Raw genomic sequence first — 21,831 nt, 5'->3', positions numbered from 1 at the left:
GGACAATTTTTCATTTTATATTGTAACTTACATTACCTTCCTGAAACTAGGATTCCCAATTATAAAATCTTTAGTCTCCCTTTTACATTTCAAAATATCAAAAAACATTTACCAATTCAATGCAATTCTGTTACGCAATTATATTGGAAGTTTAGAATGTACAACGAAAAAATGTTTTGGAGTCAATATATTCTACATTTTTTTTTTTTTGTTATTAGCCTTATTAACCTTTTGTTATGAACCTCAGTGAAACTAGAGGCGTATATATTTTAGCGTAAATTTAATAAATTATAAAAAGGAAAAAAAAATTAGTTCAATATTTTTACTTAAATAATAGGGCATTTTCAAGTAAATTCGTTTCTTTAAAAGGCATTTTTTGCCTTTTTAAAGGATATTTATAGGATTTTTTTTAGGTTATCGAAATCAAGATAATACTCAACATAAACTGAAGAAAATTGAGTTTAAAGTTATTATTACTGATGTCTCTTGCAATACCTTACGTTCTTAAACATGAACAAGGTAACTAAGTTAATACAAAGGCTTAAAAGCCGAAAACGATTCTGCTTTTAAATTAATTCAATTTAAAGACGTTCCACTCGGCGTAGCGTGCTGAGCAGCATTTCTCCTTAAGTGACATTAAATTCGAGGCGTTAATTCCAATTCCTTTTGCAATTAAAACTATTTGGAAGGAATTCTTTTACTTTTTTCGATTCCAATTCATTTAATCGATACATTGATGAATTAAGTCTTGCTCTCGAATTCATTTGATTATTCCAAATGTTTTAAAAGTTTAAGAAAAAAATTGACGATTAATCACGAAAAAGGTTTAAAAAAATTAATGACGGATAAATTGTTTCTCAAACGTTTAATTTAATATATATATATTAGATTGAATTTTTTATGCTCTATTTATTTCAATTATGCAATGAGATAAGGGAACACTTAATTGTATTGCTAAAAAATTTGTCATTTTAAATGTTTATAAAAAATTAATTAATCAGATTTATTAAAAAAAAAATTAACATTTTTTAATGCATATTTTCTCGAGCATTTTTTTCTTATATTTTTTTAAAAACTTGATAAAGTGGATGAACAATTAAAAAGATTTGGACGTTATTTTCTGCAACGATTTTTAAAAGGAAATCAAAGCTTTTTGCTCATTAAGTTTAAGTTTCATTAAGAAAGATTAAATGCAATACAATTTTCTCCTATAATTTTTTTTTAAAAAAAACGATCAATTTTACCTAGCAAAAAATGCGCCTAGTAAATAACTCCCAACTATACCACTATTTTACCTAGTAAATAACTCTCAGCTATCGCTTAATTTCTTACTCTCTTATTTACTTTTCTTTTTTAACTAAATTATATATGATGCGGTGAATGTAATTAATCAGTTATTGTTAATAATCGTATGTTATTATTAATAACCAAGTGGGTCAATTAAAGTTATTTATATCTTAGAATTTATCACAATTATCCGTCATTTTTAACAATTGCCAATGCAGTTTGGCCAGTGTAACAATTTTCAATGCATTTGGCTAAAGATTTCTAATACGAATGCGTAATATTAATTTCCAGCGCAAACAGCTATACAATGTTAGTTGCTTGTTAACTTTGGATGCTGATGCTTACTCTTTGTGTGCGTTGTTTGTTTGTTGTACGAATTTTTGGGCCACCAGGTTTTGTGCCAGCCACATGGATTAGATGCGTTTTCAATTTTTAACCCACTTAACCTTAAAAAAAATGAACATTTTAGTTTTAGGTATATACCAAAACAAATGCATACTAAACAGTCACATTTAACACGAAAATTACAAAAAAGAGCACTGGTGTAGGATACATACCAAGCCGTAGCACTTAACAACAAAAAAAAAACATTCATGTAGGGTATACCGGGCAGTGACACTTGACCTTATAATAACGTAAGTATAGTGTAAGCCAGCATGCCTGTAACTTGGTTCTTTTTGTTCTTAAGGGTATAAGAAAATTTGTTATTTATATGCTTTCTAATCTTGAAAAAATAAAAATTCTAATAATTCTGGCAAGAAAACGAAGAGATTTCTTAATTTTACGCATATGCCTGCCATTAAAAAACTTGATATCATAAAGCGATGATAATGATTTTATGAATGGATGTTTCTAGCATGTTTTAATGCTGTAATGATTCCAATTATGCAGACTTGGTTTTAAAAAACGGCTGATTTTATAACCTAGTGATTTCATAACAAGCAGTGTCACTTTAATAGTTAAAAAAAATCCACACACGCAACTTTTTTTTAAAAAAAAATCCCTCTTAGTACAATTTGCAACAAACATGAAATTGTACAGCATCGTTTTCTCATTTTCTAGTTTAATTTATCCTATTAAGCAAAACTGCACTATGAAACTTAGAAAAAAAAAGGATCCTGCTTTTATGAATTGAGATATCATGTGTATTTGTCACGTGATCATACGCGTTACAATAAATAATATTGGATAAGTATTATGCCCTTGCTCCTTATATAGTTACCTGTAAAACTTTTATAATTTATTTTGTTTAATTTTAAGATAAATAAAAAAAGATATAAAGTACTTTTAAAATATCATAATAAACGACCTGGCGACTAGGAAAACTCTCTGACTTTAATATGACTAGACTGCAGTACAAACTTTAGTTTGGCTACATTAATTTAAAATGTTTAGCATCAAAAAATAAAAATTTTGTGTTTTTCATAATTTGCATTACGATCAAAACTAAAACTCAAACAAAAAGTTTCCCATTAATTTTTGCACTTTAATAAATCAACTGTCTTTAACTATTTGAAAGGAACAAAAAAATTTAGATCGATCAAAAGATAATTTTACAACATAATTTTTAAGATTTAAAATTGAAATTGTAATTCATCTTATATCAAACAAATGCAATTCAAGCAATCATTTTGTAATGAAAAAAAAAACATTTCGTTTTAATAAAATTAAATAACGCATCGAAAACCAAATGCATTTTCCTAATTAAGAAAACAAACAAATCTGTAAAAATATTCTGTTCTCCATTATCGGCTTGCCCCAGATTTCTAATTTTAAATCATGACTCATAAATAATGCTATTTTTAGCATCAAAATGCATAAGTTCCAGAAAGTATAAAGATATTCATGTGCTACCATCTAGGGATATGATTACGAACTAATTTTCTATCAGCAAAATCTTAGTAGCTAAAACTTTCATTAAAATTTTGAAGTTACCTCAAAATTATCGATATTAATAGCAATTGTAAATGAAAAAGATAATCAATTTGGACGAATAATATTTGTTTATGAAATAAAACTAAAACTTTTTATTCGAACGAAACAATGACAAAAACTATAACGTATTTGAGTCGAAAAAATCGTGTCATGAATTGTTAAAAGTTCTATTTATTTTTATTATTATTATTTCAGATTCGTTAAATATAATTAGAGGTATAATATTAGGTAAAAATAAGTTACGTTTAATTTCAAATTTAAAAACACAAATTTTCAAATTTCAAATTTTTAAACTCGTTGTCGTAATTAAGTTAAAATATCAGTTTTTTCTCATCAACACCTAACATGAATCTAAAAAATCACATATTTAGAAAACAGTGAAAAATTAAAATAAACTTAAAAAAGTCTTAAAACATTAAAATTGAAATTTTTTTTCAATCGCATGTGAAGATGGCCTCGCGTGTTTTATAAATATTAGAAAATTTTGCAAGTTACTTATAAAGTTTATGACATCATTGTTTGTTTTCTTTTTAAATTTAATCAAATTTAAGTAAGTATTTACTTTGCACAAAAAATATTATTATTTCTGACAAAGTTTCCACATTATTATGTATTATCTATATGTATAAAACTATCAATTTGCTTAATAATTTAGTAAAAATCTAAAAAAAAAACTAGACTTTTTAACGTGAATTAGCAAAAAAATTCATAGTTTGCTTTTATTTATTCAATGTTTTAGCGATGTTAAAACTCAAAAAATTAAAATCTTTACTTTTTTGCTTCAAAGTTGGAAAAAGAATTATATTTGGCCAGAAAATTGAACGAAAACTGCGATAAATAATAACGATATTTTAAGTTTATGTTATAGATCATGTGAATTTTATATTAAATTATATAAAATATTTGAGCATGAAAAATTAAGAACAATTAGGATAGAAATAATTTCACTACAAAATTCAGGTTTTTCTATTTATTTATTTATTATTATTATTTTTAACAGAAATTATTTAATAATATGTACGCTATGAAACCAGGGAAGTTCTATAACTTGTAAATTATTCTATTTTAAATCAGAATTACTTGTAAAAATTAGTTTTATTGAATTATTTATTTTATTGAATTATTTGTTTTATTGAATTATTTGTCTTATTTTATTATTTTTAAGCGTTCTTTGTGTTATTTGAAATTCATCATTGAACAATATTTATCTCAATAAAAACTTCTCATTCATATTTCGACAAAAAAAATTTCTATTTTTTACTCTAAATGTATTTATTTTTATTTTTTTATGATAGACCAAAATCAAATATTTGCTCAAGTCTCTGACAAATAAAATTGAACAATAGATTCACATAGAAAAATCTTCTCAATTTTATTTTATTCTCGGTTCAGTCTTTGAATTAAAGATAGTGTAAGCTTTATATATAAGAATGATAAAACATATTAAACTTTTATAGTACTAGAGAGTAATATTTGCGAAACTTTTATAGTACTAAAAACAACTATTATCGTGGTGAGGGAGATTAAAATCTATGATTATCCCATTAAATTAAATAATGATCTCAGGAACTTTTTATCATCTATCCTCTTCCTATCTTTTACTATTTAGTGACTATCTTTATTATATTTCTTAATAACAGTTTTTATTTATGCATCTAATAAGAAGGTTAACAAAGTTGTAATCATCTAGCAACATAATATATTCTTTTGACATTTATCTTTGTCCTTATCAAAGCGTCATAAATCAAGGTTTTTTCGTGCAATCTTACGATAAAGATATTCCTTTATGAGGAAAAAAATTGCGTAAAACTTGAAGCATCGAATGTGACGCGTCATCTTTCCTTTTTTTTTTTTAAGAGGCAGGAAGTTATAATTTTATTTTTGCGTAAAACTTAAAACATGAAATGTAACATGTCACATGTTTTTATTTTTAATTGCTTGTTTTTTTTTTTTTTTTTTTTTTTTTTTTTTTTTTTTTTTTTTTNTTGCTTTAATTTTTTTTAAAAATTTTCTACTTTTTTTTTTACGTGGAAGAAACAATTTTGGTAATATTACCAAATTCTATATTAATGACATTTCTGGTAAAAAAAAAGGAAAAAAAAAACGTAATTCTGGTTAGTAGTATAACCAAAATATATGGTATTTAAAACATTGATGTAGTAATTTTTCCATTCATATAGTTACGGTATGCCGAAAATTCCAGTTTTTAAAAATCATATTACCAAATTAGTTCGTATTACCTTATTATCAAAATAATAGTTCTTATTACACATTTAGTAAAAGACATAAAACTGAAAAATAATTTAACCGAATAAATGTTTTTTTTTACTATGTCTTAAGGTATCATGATAAAATTACCAAACTTTACCATATTTACGAAATTTTATTGGTAATTTTACTAAAATCATTATAACGACTAGCTTCCAAGTCAGCGTCAAAATGCTTCATTAAAAGAAGCTAAAATTGTAAGTTTATAACAAACTGAAAATTACTAGCTTCCCGTAGTAATATCCTCGGGAAATATATTTCCAACTGCTTATGCTCGCAACATTATGCGAAAAAAAGGCAAAAATGGAAGATATTTTCATTTCTGTAAACACTACAGGAAATAAAAAAACGAACATCTTTCCACTTGTATGTTTAAAACTTTATATTTATTTGGTTTATGTGTGGGCGACCTCTGTCTAAGTTACCTTCCTCCTCACAGAAGAAAACCGTTATGTTTAAATATCAAGCCACATACATCAAAAGAATGAGCTTTTTGTTTACCAAATTTCTACAATGTCTCTTTATTCCCCTATTCCTTGACAGCTTACTATTAAAATCAATCTTCAATATTATCGATGACGTCAAACCCTATTTCACTTCATTTCATTATATTTTTCTTGTACCTAGAAAAAAGATTCCCTCCAGTCTATAATCTAAACGCAAAAGCAGTCTTTTCTAGATTTGAATTCTAGTTCAAGATAGCGGTTAAAAATTGAAAGAAAAGGGGAAAACCATTAAATATGTATATTTGTTTCATAACGATAAGTTCATTATCAAGCCCATTCCGAATGATCGTTAATCGTTGTCAATCGTCGTTATAGCGAGCTTTTACTGTATATACTAACCCGTTAACGCAGATTGTATACCGGTGTTTTTTCTGCAGATTCTTTTCTGGGAATCTAATTTCCAGCAGAAATATATTTCGGTAATTTTAGTAATGTAATAACTACTAAAAAACATTTGTCAGATTATTGGAATTATATTTGTGCTAAAATATAAAATCGAAAAAAAAAAAGTTTGAATGAAATGCTTTTCACTCATATTTAAAAATTTATCAATAACTGATTTGGTAAATTAAATAAATTTCAATGATGTATAAATGTTTCTCTCAGATCTAAATAAGTGCAAATTTGAAGAAATTTTTCTTTAGAAGTGAGTTCGGAAGATTTTTCTTTTAAACAGAAGAAGATACCGACGTTTAATACTCTATTTCATAATCACAAATTATTAAACTGCTAAATACAATATTTTTCACACATCTTGACCTAAATCAATACAAAATAATGAAAAAAGCGTGAAAAATATGTGTAACAAAAATTCTACGTCAAAGGATTATGAATGGAAACTGCAGAACACTGGGTATCATGCAGGCAAAAATATTTTCATGGTCAACAATAAGGCATGTTAATAAAGCGCAATTAATTATTTTTTTCATGTTAACTATTTTAAACATTTCTAGGTCGTTAATTTTGTAAAATAATTATGTAATAAAGTTATGACAAGGCGCAATAAAATGTAAACATGACTCAAACGCTTGCACCACTGTCAGTATTCTATTATTTAATCAATATAATTTACATTCAAAATAAATTCTTTTCATGATCGTATTTTTCTTCTGATCATTGTTTTTTTTCTCCCCTCAATTGGAAAAGATACGGTCGTGCATTGCACAAGAAAACAAGAAATAAGTAACCAACCATTTAACATTGTTCTGCGTGGAACTTAGTTTCAAAAATTAGCATAAATAATAATCAAAATCTTCTTAACTCAGAAGAACTATATTTAGAATGCGAGTCCGTATTTCTTGCTCAACCGTGACATAATCAAAATGTATTATCCCTGCTCTTGACAATAAAGAGAGAGCGCCCGTTTAAAACTCCATCCCTTTGTTGAAAGATCCAACTTGTGTCAAATGAGTACAGGTCACGCTAAAATGTACTTAGAACATTTTATAAATGAAAAAAAAGGGGTTCCTTAAGCGAAAATCAATATTCTTCGCTCTATAACGGTAGCTGTATGCTAAATAGATTCCTTACCCACAGTGACTGAGACTTAATGTGTGATACATACTTAAATAAATGGTTAAATTAACTAACATTAGATGGCTTGAGAAGCAATATGACCACATAATTACCTGCTTTATTTTAAACATTTGAGGTAAATTACTTTGTAATAAAATGACTAGTGTAAATGGGTTTCATTGAAACAAACTATTCATAAACTAAGGAAGCGTGAAATGAAAAATCACATTATTTCAAGTCCTCTGACTAAAGTAAATTTAATTTTGGCATTCTATGAGCTGGCAATTAGCGTTTGTCGTTTTTTTTAAGCGCTCTTATCAGGGTAAAATGAATGGATGTTAAAAATAAATTTAAACGTTCGTCAAAAATTGAAAGAATTTAACGCGTAAGATTGTCATTATTTAAGGCTAGTTAGTTTTTCAAGTAATTTCAATAAGCTTTATGTTTTAATAAAAGTTTCATTTATTAACTATTCTAATGTATTTCTTTTAAGATGAAGTTTTATATATTTCTTTTAGGAGGAAGTTTTATTTATTAAGTTTTATTTATATAATATATATATATATATATATAAGCAAAATTTTTGGATCAATTTAAAATTAAACACAAAATTGTTGCTTTAAAACTTGGGAATTTGTTTTTAAAACTGAGCAAGATATGAGCAATTAAGGTTATTCTTTTGTAACGCGCATGCGAGGAAACAAATTACGTATGTTTTTTCTTAATTTTGTAGTGAATCGTATTCGGCAACTAATGAAAAAAAATCCTATTTGAATTTCTCAAAAATTTAAAAAGTTTCAAAAACTTTTCTAAGCAGTTTTCGTACTTTTTTTTTTAAAAAGCTATACAATGATAAGGTGTTTTTCACAAATATTGTTTTTTACTATAAACAAGTTTTAATAAGAATGACATCGGCATTATTGGGGATTATTTCCCCATAAACTGTGCTTTTTTTTTTTTTCCATATCTTTTTCCTCATATATTCATGCTTCTGTGTATGAACATTTATTGTAAGAGGTATTAATAGTTATTTAATTTTATTTTATGATACAAAATAATGTTTGTAGAAAATCTTATAATTTTAGGCTTTTAGGTTAGTACAAAAATATCTTAGAAAATTGCTTGAAACTTTCTAATTTTTCAAGATGTTCAAATCGCATTTTCTTTCATTAGTTACCAAATATGATTCACTGAAATATTATGGAAAAAAATATTAATTTTTTTTCACGCATGCGCTGTGTAAAATAACTACTTTAATTAAACTGCATAATTTTCAATGAATGTTTTTCAAATTTTAAAGAAAAAATTTTGCAATTTATTTTAAATTTCTCTAAAGATTTTGTTCAATTTTATTGAATATTTTTAAATTTATGGCAAAGAGACGTAAGACAAAAAAATAAGTTTTTATTAAAAAAAATTTCTGTTTCTCCATAAATATTTAAGCTAGGTTTACGAAATTTTGTGCAAATGTTAGATATAATAACCAAAATAAGTGTTACAAGTTACAAATTTATTACTATATTTAACAAGTTACAAATCTATTGCAGTATTGTTAAAATTATATTCTTTAAAATACGTTAATAGTCGTATTCAATTTTTTTTTTCGTTTATTAATAGATAAAATATTAAAAAAAAAAATTTAATTAAATTAATTTTTTTTCATGGAATTATCTTAAACAAATTTTATGAATCTTAAAAAAATGTTTCAATTCGATTAAAAAGTTCTCTAGATATGATATAAAGCGCAAAAATTTGAATTAACATTAAGGGGTGTAGATTTTGGATTGCTTTCCTCACAGAACTATGTGGACCACATTTTCCCAGATTGCTGCTACCCCATATATTTTGGAGGTCAGAAATCCGAATCAGTTAGAAAAATGGTATGTTTATTCAGAGAAAGTACGTTTTTATGTCTGATTTCGTAAATTAAAATATCGCCTGCACTTATTAATTATCATATCTGAGGTCCCCCCTCCGAAACATTAAGATTGAGTTCTAGAGCGTGAAAATCCAATCATTCGATCAAATGTTAATTTTTTTTTCTTTTGTGCTTAGTACGTCTCTAAAGATACTAAAAGCATACGAACTTCTTTCTCATATTCATAATTTTTTTTTCTATCATGTTGTATTTAATATCATGCTTACTTGATATTAAAAACATAAACAAACAAAATGTAAGATCCTTTTCATCTTGTTTCTTAGTTTTAAAATCGTGTATCCTTTTAGATAACGAATTATTACAGCATTCTAGTTTAAATCGTTTTCGAAACGTAATTTCGTGTTTTAACATTAATAGACTTAACATAATATCTAGCTTTTAAATTTTCTTTAACATTTACAATTAGTTTAATTATCTAAATTTAATTTTTTTTCCGAGCAAGGAAGTGTTTAGTCAATTTCTCAAAAGAAAAAAACAAGCAAACACGCCAATACTTTATAGAACGAAAATAAAAGTAAAAAGTACGTACTTTTATTTTTTTTTCCTCGCTACGTTTGAAATTGTATGATTTAACTTGCATTTTCATTTCTTCATAAAAAGGGTTGAAATATTTGTGAAGAAAATATCGAATCCGGGCACGTTTTAAAATAATTTTCTAAAGACAGAGAAAGAAAATGTAATAATAATTTCGTCTTATTTCTTAGTTTTATAATCGTGAGACGAATGATAATGACTTGTTGTTGTCTTCTAATTTTTTTTTTCATTTTCAAAATATATAACCATTTTGTTCCACTAATGGACATTAAGTATTTCTTAATTTTTTACTATTCTACATATCTTACTTTTTTTATCTTCTAATTTTCTCAATAAATTATACACACATTTTTAATCTGCGTTTTGAAAAACTAGCTTATAATCTTACGTGATAAAATAGCGAAAATAAAAGCAAAACTCACGTACTCCTATTTTGTAATTCGTAACTAATAAAATGCAGTACTTCTACACATTTTAGTTATATAAGTAAAGGAGAAATTACAAATATTTGTAACGAAAATGGTGATTAAAAGACGTTTAAAACAACATCCTTAAAATAAGGAAATGAAAGATTAATTTCCCCTTGTTTTTTAGTTTGATATACGTAACCATAGCGAAAACAACTTAGTCTAATTTACTTCGCTTCGTGAAAGTATTTTTATGAATAGACATTACGTATTTCCTTGCTTTATAATATCCTTCAAGTCTTTCATTTTTTAATGCTCTAGTTTTGTTTATAAATATAAGAACGTGTTAAATTTATTTTTAGCTTATAATCATTCTCAATTTTCATTACAAGTAACGAAAATAAAACCAAAAATTATGTAGTCCTATTTCACACACTCACAGTACTGCATTTCACTTATGAAATGCAGTACTTTAACTTACATTTTTTTTCTCAAGGGACACTATACAAATAATGTAATGACAATGTAGATTCAATGCATGTTTAAAATAATATTCTTAAGAAAAATAAATTAAAAATCAATTGCTTACAATAATACGTGATATAACTTTCGTTACAAGTTACGAAAATAAAAGTGATAATTATGTACTCTTATATTGTAATTCGTAACTTATGAAATGCTGTACGTTAACTTACATTTTAGTTACTTTTGTAACGAACACAGTACATATATTTGTAACGAAAATGAAGATTCCAAGTATGTTTAAAATAAAACTTAAAATAAAAATAAAATAAAAGTAATTGATAAACGTAACCATAACGAAAACTTCTTGTAGTCTAATTTACAATGTATTTTTATGAATAGACATTACGTATTTCCTCGCTTTATGATAGCCATTAAATCTTTCATTTTTTTAATTCTCTTATTTTCTTTATAAATATAAGTGTATTTTTAATCTATTTTTAGCTTATAAAACTTATAATTGCGCATGGTTTTACTGTAACTTTCATTATAAAACGGAAAGTAAAAATAAAATTTCGCTATTTTGTCCTACTTTACTTTTAAAATACAGTACTTTTACTCGAATTTTCGTAGTTTGTTCAGGAGAAAAGTACAATTATTGGTTACGGAAATATTGATTCAAAGTACGTTTAAAATAATGTTACAATAATGAAGAAATCTAAGAACTTTTTCATCTTTTTGCTTAGTTTCATTATCGTGACAGAAACAATAACGACTTACTGTTTCCTTCGAACTTATTTCGTTTTCTAGATATATTTCTATATTATGCTTTTAATCTAGCATAATTTCTTAGCTTTCTAGTATCTCTTGCATTTTTTATTGTCCAATTTTGCCAATAAATATGTATACATATTAAATTTATTTCTCAGAAAAAAAATACTTATAAATGCAAGTCAATAGAGCAACTTTCGCTGCGTTTAACGAAAATGAAACTAAAAATTACATATTTTGTTCGTCATTACTTTTGAAATTCTGTATTTTACTTTTATTTTCATTTTTAATTCTGGGGAAAAATACAATTATTTTGAATGAAAATGTCGATTTAAGTAAAATTTAAAAGAACGGTCTAAAGATAAAGGAATAAAATATTCATTTAATCTTGTTTCTTGGTTTTACAGCTGTAACTCTATGTTTTATAATCATGCCATTGTAAAAATCAATATACAATAATCAATATACAATCAATACACAATACATAATCAATATACGATATCTATTTATTGACTTTTTACTATCCTTTAACTGTTAATTTCTTTAATTTCCTAATTTTTTTTTAATAAATGGATATATTAAATCCTTTAATAAAAAGAAAAAACTTGTAATCATATATGGTAATATTTTCAGTAGCTTTTTCGAAATTTAGCACCTTTGCTTCTATTTTCGTTATTTTAAGGGGAAAATCAAATATTGTAGCGAAATAAAGCGTCAATTTCAATTTTTTTCTAAAACAATTTCTTAAAAATTTTTTCAAGAAAAATTTATTCCAACGCTTTTTCGAAACAATTTTCTCAAAACTTCTAAATTTAATGTAATAGAATTATTTCTAACTATAAACATACAAGACACTCGCTCTTTGCCACTCTTTTTTGCCTAAATGCTGTTCTTTTCGAAGAAAAATCTTCAGAGAGTAGCTTTACACCCCTATTCATTTTTGGGGTGAATTTCGAAATGGAGTAAAAATTTCAAAATAAGGATTATATTTCTAAATTTAAATGATTTAAACCCTTTGATATGAGACAACGGTGTCCCTTTCATATATTGATTTCTGATGCTCTAATTAGAAGTAAAAATATTTTTTGTTTTTTTTTTTTAATTATAAAAAACAGTCTAATAGTTAGAGAAATAAAACTGTTAGAGCATCGGAATTATATTTGTAATAAAATATAAAAAACAAAAAATGTAGTTATAGTTTTTTCATTCATATTTTGAAATTTATCAATAATTCAATAATAGATTTTGTAAATTAAAGAAATTTTCATGAAGAATGTCTGTTTCTTATATTTAAATAACTGAAAATAAAAGCAAATTAAGTGCAAATTTGGAAGTGAGCTGTGTTTGGAAGATTTTATTTTTAACACACTAAAAGACACTGGTGTTTCATGCTGTATTTCCTAAGCATGTCTTAATAAAATGCTAAATATAATATTTTTTCTCTGATGACCAAAATTAATACTAAATTATAAAGAAGTATTAAAAAATTTTAAAAAATCTCGACGTCAAAGGAATAAATTACAGATTTTATTCTGACCAACATATAAATAATGAAAGTAAACTCAGAATTATCACTTGAATACTTAATCAAAAACATTCTACATTAATTCAACTTTTTTCACTGGGATCAATTAGACTTAGACTTCTAAAAGTATTTCATAAAATGTATAGGATTAAATTTTTCCTTTTTTGTTTCTGTCTGCCTGTTCGAAATTCATATCACAATTGACATCTTAATTGGTGTCATGAAAAAATGTCCTAAAAGACAACTAAAACCGCTCTAATGGAGGTTTTTTAGAATAGAATTTGGCACAGCAAAGTATTTTTCAGAAGCAACTCCAACTATTTGGCAGTGTTATACAGCATTTTTTTTTTCTAAATCCACCGTACATGAAAGATATCATTCTCACCCTCTGTACATTTATGAACTTATTTTCAAAGAGAATAACTTCATTTAACATCAGAAAAAGAAACTAACATTGAAATAAAATATTTTACAAGAAGTATTTTCTTTCCCAGTAAAATTTTTTGTGAAGTAAAACTTAAATTTGATCCGTGAAATACGTGTTTAAGTGCAAATCGGTGAATTCCTCTGAAGCAGTTACAAATAATATTCAGCATCATCGAATTCAATCATCATTTATTTATTTGCTAACTAATTCATTTTTTCTTTTTGCAAAAAAAAAACTTCTAAATATTTCATTTTACAAAATTATTAAGTAATAAACAAATTATTATTCAAACGTTCTTCGTTCGATTGAAGATAAACTTTATATCTTGTTTCCATAAGTTTCAAGAAAATAGATTAAAGTCCGAAAATTGCGCTGCTGATATGCTGATTTCTAAAAAATAGATTAAAAAATAAATGGTCCCATCTTATTTTTAAAAAAAACAATACAATTCTGAAAAAACAGTGCTTTGTTAAGTTTTTTTCTCGGGCTCTTTCATTTAGTTTTCTCAGGAATTTCAATTCTATGCATAATAACTGACATAAATCACATAATCGTTTAATCCTTTTATATCCTTCTTATTTCAGATATGAACTATTTTAAGAACATGAGTCTTTCATTATGACTCAAAGGTGTGGAAAGGTGAAGAAAAAACGGTTTAGTACGACAAAAATAACGCCTAAAAAAGTCTGAAATGTGAATTCTTAAGTTTATCAGTAGCTCATATTTTTTCTATACAAATGTTTATTTGCTTCCTTCAAACGGTCAAAAAGATAACAAAACGTTTAAAAACCTGGAAAATATACACTGTTCTCATTTCATAAATAAGAAACTGTGCATGAGGTTTGAGTTCAACAAGAGTAAAAAAAACATAGAATTCTTTCGTGAATGGCTAGTTTTATGCATTTACTGATCATAATGCTGTCCTATGGTAAGTTAAAAAAAGCATAAAAACTGTAAATTTCATAACTTTTACACTTTTTTTTATTTTTGTATCTTCACTGATTTCAAACGTAGATCAAAATAGCAATCTTTTAAAATACTACATTTCCTTCCAGATATATCATTTTAGAAACTTATAAAATTACTTTAGATTACTTCATATTTTTTAAAAGGAATGCTCTGTGAAAATTCCCAAACTAAATTACAGTATAAAGTTCCAGTGGGTTAATCGTTCATAAAACCCACTTTACCCTAGAATCCATTTTTACCTTAAAAAATTATACTGTATTTTTTAAAATAATGTATTTAGTTCAAGTGATTCAATTATTTTACTGTAATTATTACTGTATAAATTACGATATATCAGATTTTAGGTTTTATAACATGTTCCCTTAAAAATGAATTTTATGGTAAAAAGTACTTGCACCCTGAGTACGGCTTCTTTTTACCGTAATTTGATACGGAATATTTTACAGTGTGTTAGTTTAATATTTTTGCACTTAGTTTAATAAATAGGATAATTATGTTTCGTTAAAGAATATGTGTAGCCATTTTCTAACTGCAAATGGGAATTCAAGAATCAAAAATCTTTTATTAAATTTTTTTATAACACAAAAAAGTTCTGAAATATATATATATATATATATATTATCACGATAATACAAACTAAATTCGAATCGTAAAGATTCAAAAGTGATATCTAAATTATGTTAATTATTCATTTAGTTACGGTATCAGACACAATAACGTACTTTTCCTTAATAAATATAATTTCTATTATGACGCATTTGGATTTTCTTCCTTAAAAATGTGGGGAGATGGCTAGACACAGTCTAGAAAAGGTTTTCTTTAAGTTAATTTCACTTATTGTGTATTTTGCTATATCTCGGAAACTTTTTAGGTGAAATGAAAAGAAAAATTGGACAGAGTTATTAAATATATTTATCCAAATATAATTAAATGTGATAAATGAATTGTGGTAATTATTGATTATTTTTAATTATTTCTATTTTATAATCCCTGAAAAAAATATGAATAGTAAGGTATACACATTTTCACTCTATTTTAAACTATTAAAATTTTAAGCAAAATATTAGTTTATGAATTATAAAATGAAAAAAAAATCAGTATTATAAAATTTTTCATCGATATTCGAACTAGTTTCCGTATTATAAAATGAAAAAAAAAATCCGTATTATAAAATTTTTATCGATATTCGATCAATTTTGTTTAAAATTATAAAAATGAAGTAAAAATGTGTATACCTTACAATTCAAGAATTTTTTCACTTTCATTAAATAAAATAATAATATATAATTGTAGAAAGTTAATTTTTACAAGAAATTATCTTTCAATAAACAAACTTTATAACTTTGTACAGAAAAAAGATTTTTCTTAAATAATTTCCGAGATATGAAAAACGAAACAGATGAAATTAACATTAAAGAGTCACAACTTTTAGACCGATCTCTTAATCAAACTATTCGGTGGACCCACATTTTCCAGATTACGTCTACCATACAATATTTTGATAGCAAAAATCCATCGTTTTTTTTCATTAAAAAGAAGAACGTTTCTGTGTTTGGTGTGATTAAAAATAATTTGATTTCAAATTGAACAAACAATTAAAAAAATTATTTATTTACTTTATAGTCTCCCTGTGCTATTCTGCTATGCATCACGGAAAAGTAAGTGATTATATTATTGTTGAAATATACTATTTAAATGCTGTTATCAATGCTAAACATTTTCCTTGTAATAAGAACATTGCAAATTGATACCATTCATGTTGAATTTTCGCAATACTACTGAATGCGTAATGCCCATCTTGTTATGCTTATTGAAATGCCTCCCTTTTTTCCGACCAAATCCGAGCAAAGACTACGTAACAACTCATTTAAGTTTATTTCTACATTTTTATATTTTACTTCATAATAGTAATTGATACCGAAGAGCCGCTATTTTTATCTTCGGTTTTATAATATTTTCTGCAAAATATAGATTTCTTTTACAATAGATTAGCAGTTTCCATAGTATGACTTAATCCGGTAATAAATTAGTAAAATTTGCTTTATTTTATTAGAATTATTTTATTTTATTTATGTATTTATTGATTTGAGACGTGATGCCTCAGTGTTTAAGGCACTTAACTGTCATTGCAAAGAACTGGGGTTAGATTCTCGGTGGTGGCTTGAAGCCCACCCAGCATAAGATCAATAGGTACCACCCTGTCTGAAACGTAAAAGCGGCCTTTGCGCAGTACTGACTACATTGCTACAATCATGCTGTTGGTCTCGAAATTGTAGAGCCTTATGACGCCCCTAGTTCACAACGGGTTGTAGCAGGAATGCTTTACTTATTTATTTATTTGTTCATTTATTTTAAGATGAGATTTTTTCCCAACTATGCAGAGTTTGCAAAGTTTCCTAATATGCATCTTTTTTTCCTGAACTATGCAAAGTTTGGTAGCTTTATGAAGAAATTGTCGTATTATATTTATTTACCTTACCTATTTATCCTAACTTTCTTTTTTAAAATTTATTTTCTTAATTTCCTCGAAATTTTTTGAGTTTTACCTAGTCTTGGTATCTTTATGCCCAGTGGATGCGAAGCCGAAATTTCATTGCAAAATTCGTCGGAACAAAGTACAAACAAAGAATGGTGGAAAAGAAGATATAAGAAACGTATAGAGCTAAAATAGAAGGTGAACACCTCAAATATTTTTTGATCAAATAATCGTCGTTTCATGTATTAGGCTCAATCTTAGCGTTTGGTGAGGTTTTTCGACCATTAGTAAATTGAATAATAAAACTAATAAATAATCATAAAAAATCGTTTTTACTTGAAATTTTCCTTGAATAATTAAGTTTTAAAATTGTAAACAATTTTTTTATTAGCTTCAATTGTTCCGGATATATGGTAAAAAATGCAAAAGTAAAATTGCATTAACGTTTTTTAAGTTCTAAAGATGCGGACAACTTCAGTTGCTGCAACTACCGGACATTGATTCTCAAGAAAAAATCCTTCGAAAAAATGCTTAATTGCACGTTTTTGCTGCGAATTTTGTAACTTAATTCGTCAACAAAAAATTTATTATCATGCTTAAAGTTTGGGCTTCGAATCATTAAAGTTAAGTTCTAGGGCTCTCGATCATTAGATCAAAAGTTATTCAGGGTGTTTTTTTTTTCTTTCAATGNTTTTTTTTAGTTACCAATTTTTATTATTTTTTAACACTTTGAAATTTCAGAAGGGGCGAAAAACTATGTTCGCCCCCTCATTACTATTTCGGTAGAAAATAGAGTAAAAGTTGGAAATAAAATACTTTTTCTACTTTTACTTTACTTTTTCAAAAGTCAAAAAACATATTAATCGCCCATAACACAGAATAACTTGATGTATATCTTCAAAGCTGAAAAAGAATAGCCTTTTTTTCCCTCGAAAATTACCTATTTTACTAGACTTCGTCTTGGCGAATAACTAAATATCAGAAGAGGCAAGGCACATAAATGTTAGAGGAATATAAAGTTTTCTATTTCAAAAATAACTTCAAAATTGAAAAAAATCCTTTTTTTTAAATTACTGATTTTACTTGACTTTATTTTTGTGAGTGTCTAAATTTCAGGAGGGGTGAAACGCATCGTTTGCCCCATCATCTAAATTTTAGAGGGGCCCTCTGCCACTGGGTCTGACGCAATCAACTACATGCAGCTGTGGCCTTTCCCCTTCTCTGCAAAGCATGTTTGTTCTTTTAAGAAAGGGAAATAAATTGTGAAAAGGTGTTTTACCGTTTTTTACCCTTCCCTTTATGTTATAGTAGGTACGCAATTACAAAAAAGAAAATTTTCATCAACACTATCTTAACACAATTTCTTTCCTACATATATATAATTAGAGTGCTTTGTTTTGAAAAAAAAAAAAAAACATGATGTGGTCTCTTCATATGAGGCCCCCTTGACCGTCGGGGCCCCGGGGCGGTGCCCCGGCGTAGTTACGGCCCTGACTTTTTGTTGAATTGAGACGTTCACTGTGTGAGCCCGTTTACCCGAAGGCCTCAAAATACACTGGATACAGTAACCCAGAGATATAGGCGATAAAGAGTCTGCAGAGGTAGCGAGAACACTCTCACAGTATAGAAACATTCGCGCATAAATAAGAACTTGATTAGAGAATCTTTCGTAGCTTAATGTATTTCACAAATTTCCATTTGTATGCAAGTGCAGTGGTGGCCTAGTGGTTAAAGAATCAGGGTTCTAATCTTTCCTTGCAAAGAAAATAGGGAGCATTTACAACCAATGCAGCTGCAGAAGGTTTTATCTTTATCGAGAGAATAAGGTAGATCTATACACAACTCGAATAGAATGGAACCTCTTAACTGCTTCGGTATGTTTGCCTTAAGTAAATTTTTCTCCGAAGGGAGGAAAAAGGTTTAATAGATTTCTATTACGCAACAAGCTCTACATGCTTCCGTAATCTCTATGAAGCTCTGTATGCTTCGCGTATGTTTAAAAAAGGAAAAATCATCAACTATCACCTGTATTAACCCACCTGTATTTACGTTTTGGTTTTAAGCTCGGTTAACTCTCGGTTCTTGATTTAGCTACATCACAAAATAAAATTTGACAAGTCGTCCTTTGCTGAGTTTTTTTCAGGAAAATATATTCTTTTAATTAGGCTCTCATATTTTCCCGACGGTGATACGAGTTGCGGCAAATGCATTTGGTAAGAATGCTGCCTTAGTTCAAGTTTAAAGTGTGCAAAACAAATAAGTAACTGTGACTGTGCTTTCTACCGGCATAATAATTTATTAATTTTTCCGTTCACTAGATGGCGCTATTCTTGTTTGTTTTCCCGTCTGATCTATTTGCTTCACGTTCTATTTAAATTTAAATCTAGTTTGATGAACGACTAAATTTCTTTTTATCACGTAACTTTCATGCTATTTTTTCGACACGCGTCAAAACTTGCTCGGTCATTTGTTCATTCCAAAACATTGTGTACTCAATTTCAACATTTTCAGAATTTACAGAGGAACCTTCTGAAATTAGCTTCTTCTCGTAACATGTCTTTCAGCATTGTAGAAAGGGGATCACCTAATACTTTGAGCTATCGTATATTTTACAGTAAGTTCATTATTTTTATTAACATTATTTCTCGATTCCAAGAAGGAGGAAGACGAATTCTTGTTAATTTCTGTTGTTACTATTTTTCGATTTGATATTGACGAAAATCGAAGGAAATTTACTCTAAGTGACTTAAATTATATAATTTACAAAAATCTAATCAATCGTAAAAAATATAATACTAGATAAGAGATAGCTCTTCCCTGTAGAGATAGCTTTCATAATCTTTTAAGTGGTTTGAATTGTTTGATGAATTAAATTATCTTCAAGTAAAATTTGGGGTTGAGGCAGATTTTATTTTAATTTATGAATTTTTCAAGTTAAGAAATATTTAATTACTTTTTGACAGTTTCCAGTAAATGAATATATTTTTTGAAACTTATTATGATATTTTAAGAATTGTGTTAATAGTTTGATTTGTATTAAATGTAGTTTAATAATAGTAAAGGTTTAAAAAAAGTTATTTAATAATAAACTTGTTAGTGTTAGAGCTGACTTATATACTGTTTTGACTTATTTAATAAAGATCTTGCCAATGAAATGTTTACAATTACCAGCTTAATGAAAGAGGGGAAAATGTTTTGTAGGAATAAAATGTATTTAAATTAATTGTGAGGTAAATGAGTCTTGGCTTTTTTTAAACACAAATAAGCATTCTATTTAATAAAATACTATGCAGTGTAATTTATATTTTACTTTTTTAAGGTAAGGATTAAATGTCTTAAACCTTATGTCTAGTTTATGTATTGTAATGTAGTTATATTTTACATTTTACAAATTCTTATCCAGTAGAGGCAAAGGTTAAAGGTAAATTTTTTTGAATTGATTTTCATGCTTAACTCATTGACGTTTCAGGAATCGTGTGCTGAAACACATTGCAATGCTTATTTTAGTTCATTCTTGCTTTAACAGTCATCTAGATTTTTATAAGTTTGATATTTTTTTTTCTAAATTCACATAATTTTAATTAAATTTTTTTTGGCTAGTCTTTTAAAAATGAAATTTGCATTTTACTACCTTTTATGCAAGTCTTATGGATTACCTAATATTTTTCTCTCAAAACATGTATTAAAATTTTAGTTATTTTATTTTTTATTATTTTGGTGCATTTTGATTAGTTGGGCACAAGAAAATTAAACTTTTTTTTATTTTCTTTTACTTTTTTTAACCGCCAAGGCAACAAATGGATTTAAAACTTGCTTTTTTAAAAAAATAATAATAATAATAAATAAAATAGAAAATATATAGAGGTTTGATGAGGTGGTGACTGCAAGTTATAATACCTTTTGAATTTGTCTTCTGTGATGTTTTACCCAGGTTTTGGCAGGCCACAACCCGGACTTGCCAAGACTAGGCAATAATTCTTCAACAGTTCGTGATATGGAAGTCTCATTTGTTAACGCCTAAATGTTTAAGCCTATGTTTATTTTAACTTTTAGTCAATTCATCTCTATTGTCTCATTAAAAAATTTATATTAACAATGTTATGGATTTTTTTTAAAAGCAATGTTTTGATAGATGTAAGTAGAGTAGTCAGTTTTTAAAATCCTATTTGTAAAAAAAAATTTTAAGCTTCGCACACCTGAGTTTATTATCAAAAATCTGTTGTTTTTTTCCCCCAGTAGTTTAAATTTCTATTTTAATCCTTAATGAGATTGCAGAATTTACTTCTAACATTAAATATATAAATAGTGATTATTTATAACTTCTTTTGTTATAATGTAAACATTTAATGGGAGGTTTTAGATTTGTTTAGATTGGATTTAACAAGATTTGTTTAGATCTTTAACTAGCATATTTATCAAGATTGGATCAAGTTTTATACTTGAATTTATAACCTCATCTAAGTGTAAAATGCTCTTTAAATTTATAAGTTGTTTCTTTGTTAAAATTTGTTAGCGTTTTGAAAACTAGTTTGAAAGGTAGAGAAGAACAAATAGCATACAAAGGTTTAAGGAAGTGTCAGTTCCCTTTTACCCCCCATGGTGTTAGATGACTGGTTTTAGGGCTAATTATTTCATTGGCCTCCACCTTATCAGAGGGGTTACAATAATGAAAGGTCCCATTTGTCTCAGTTCCTCCTGTTCCAGTTCTTTACAAAAGCTTTACATTCCTACTTTAAATTTTCCATATTTTTATAATAGGAAGTAACAAATAAGCGAGCAATATGTTTTCAATTGCGCACTAATTTTGTAG

General features: G+C 26.6%; 1 protein-coding gene across 6 annotated transcripts in view; it reads left to right on the top strand.

Moving 5' to 3' along the window:
* The window catches only part of LOC107451669 (Inorganic pyrophosphatase Nurf-38), a 48,406-nt gene that overhangs the window by 13,964 nt on the left and 12,611 nt on the right, over positions 1 to 21,831 (top strand). Inside the window, exons 1-3 of one of the 6 annotated variants that reach the window (XM_043040432.2) lie at positions 14,384 to 14,504; positions 16,169 to 16,203; positions 19,533 to 19,635. In XM_043040432.2, coding sequence (XP_042896366.1) covers positions 14,462 to 14,504; positions 16,169 to 16,203; positions 19,533 to 19,635 — 181 coding nt within the window. In that variant the 5' untranslated portion in view covers positions 14,384 to 14,461. Of the gene's footprint in view, positions 1 to 14,383; positions 14,505 to 15,319; positions 15,495 to 16,168; positions 16,204 to 19,124; positions 19,636 to 21,831 lie in introns of those variants that run through there. The other 5 variants (XM_071186722.1, XM_016067835.4, XM_071186723.1 and 2 more) reach the window with 5 other exon arrangements.

The sequence above is a fragment of the Parasteatoda tepidariorum genome, chromosome 10 (genome assembly GCF_043381705.1).
Source record: "Parasteatoda tepidariorum isolate YZ-2023 chromosome 10, CAS_Ptep_4.0, whole genome shotgun sequence".
Classification (NCBI taxonomy): Eukaryota; Metazoa; Arthropoda; class Arachnida; order Araneae; family Theridiidae; genus Parasteatoda; species Parasteatoda tepidariorum.
The sequence above is the reverse complement of the archived record's forward strand: the minus strand, read 5'-3'. Positions and strand labels throughout refer to the sequence as shown.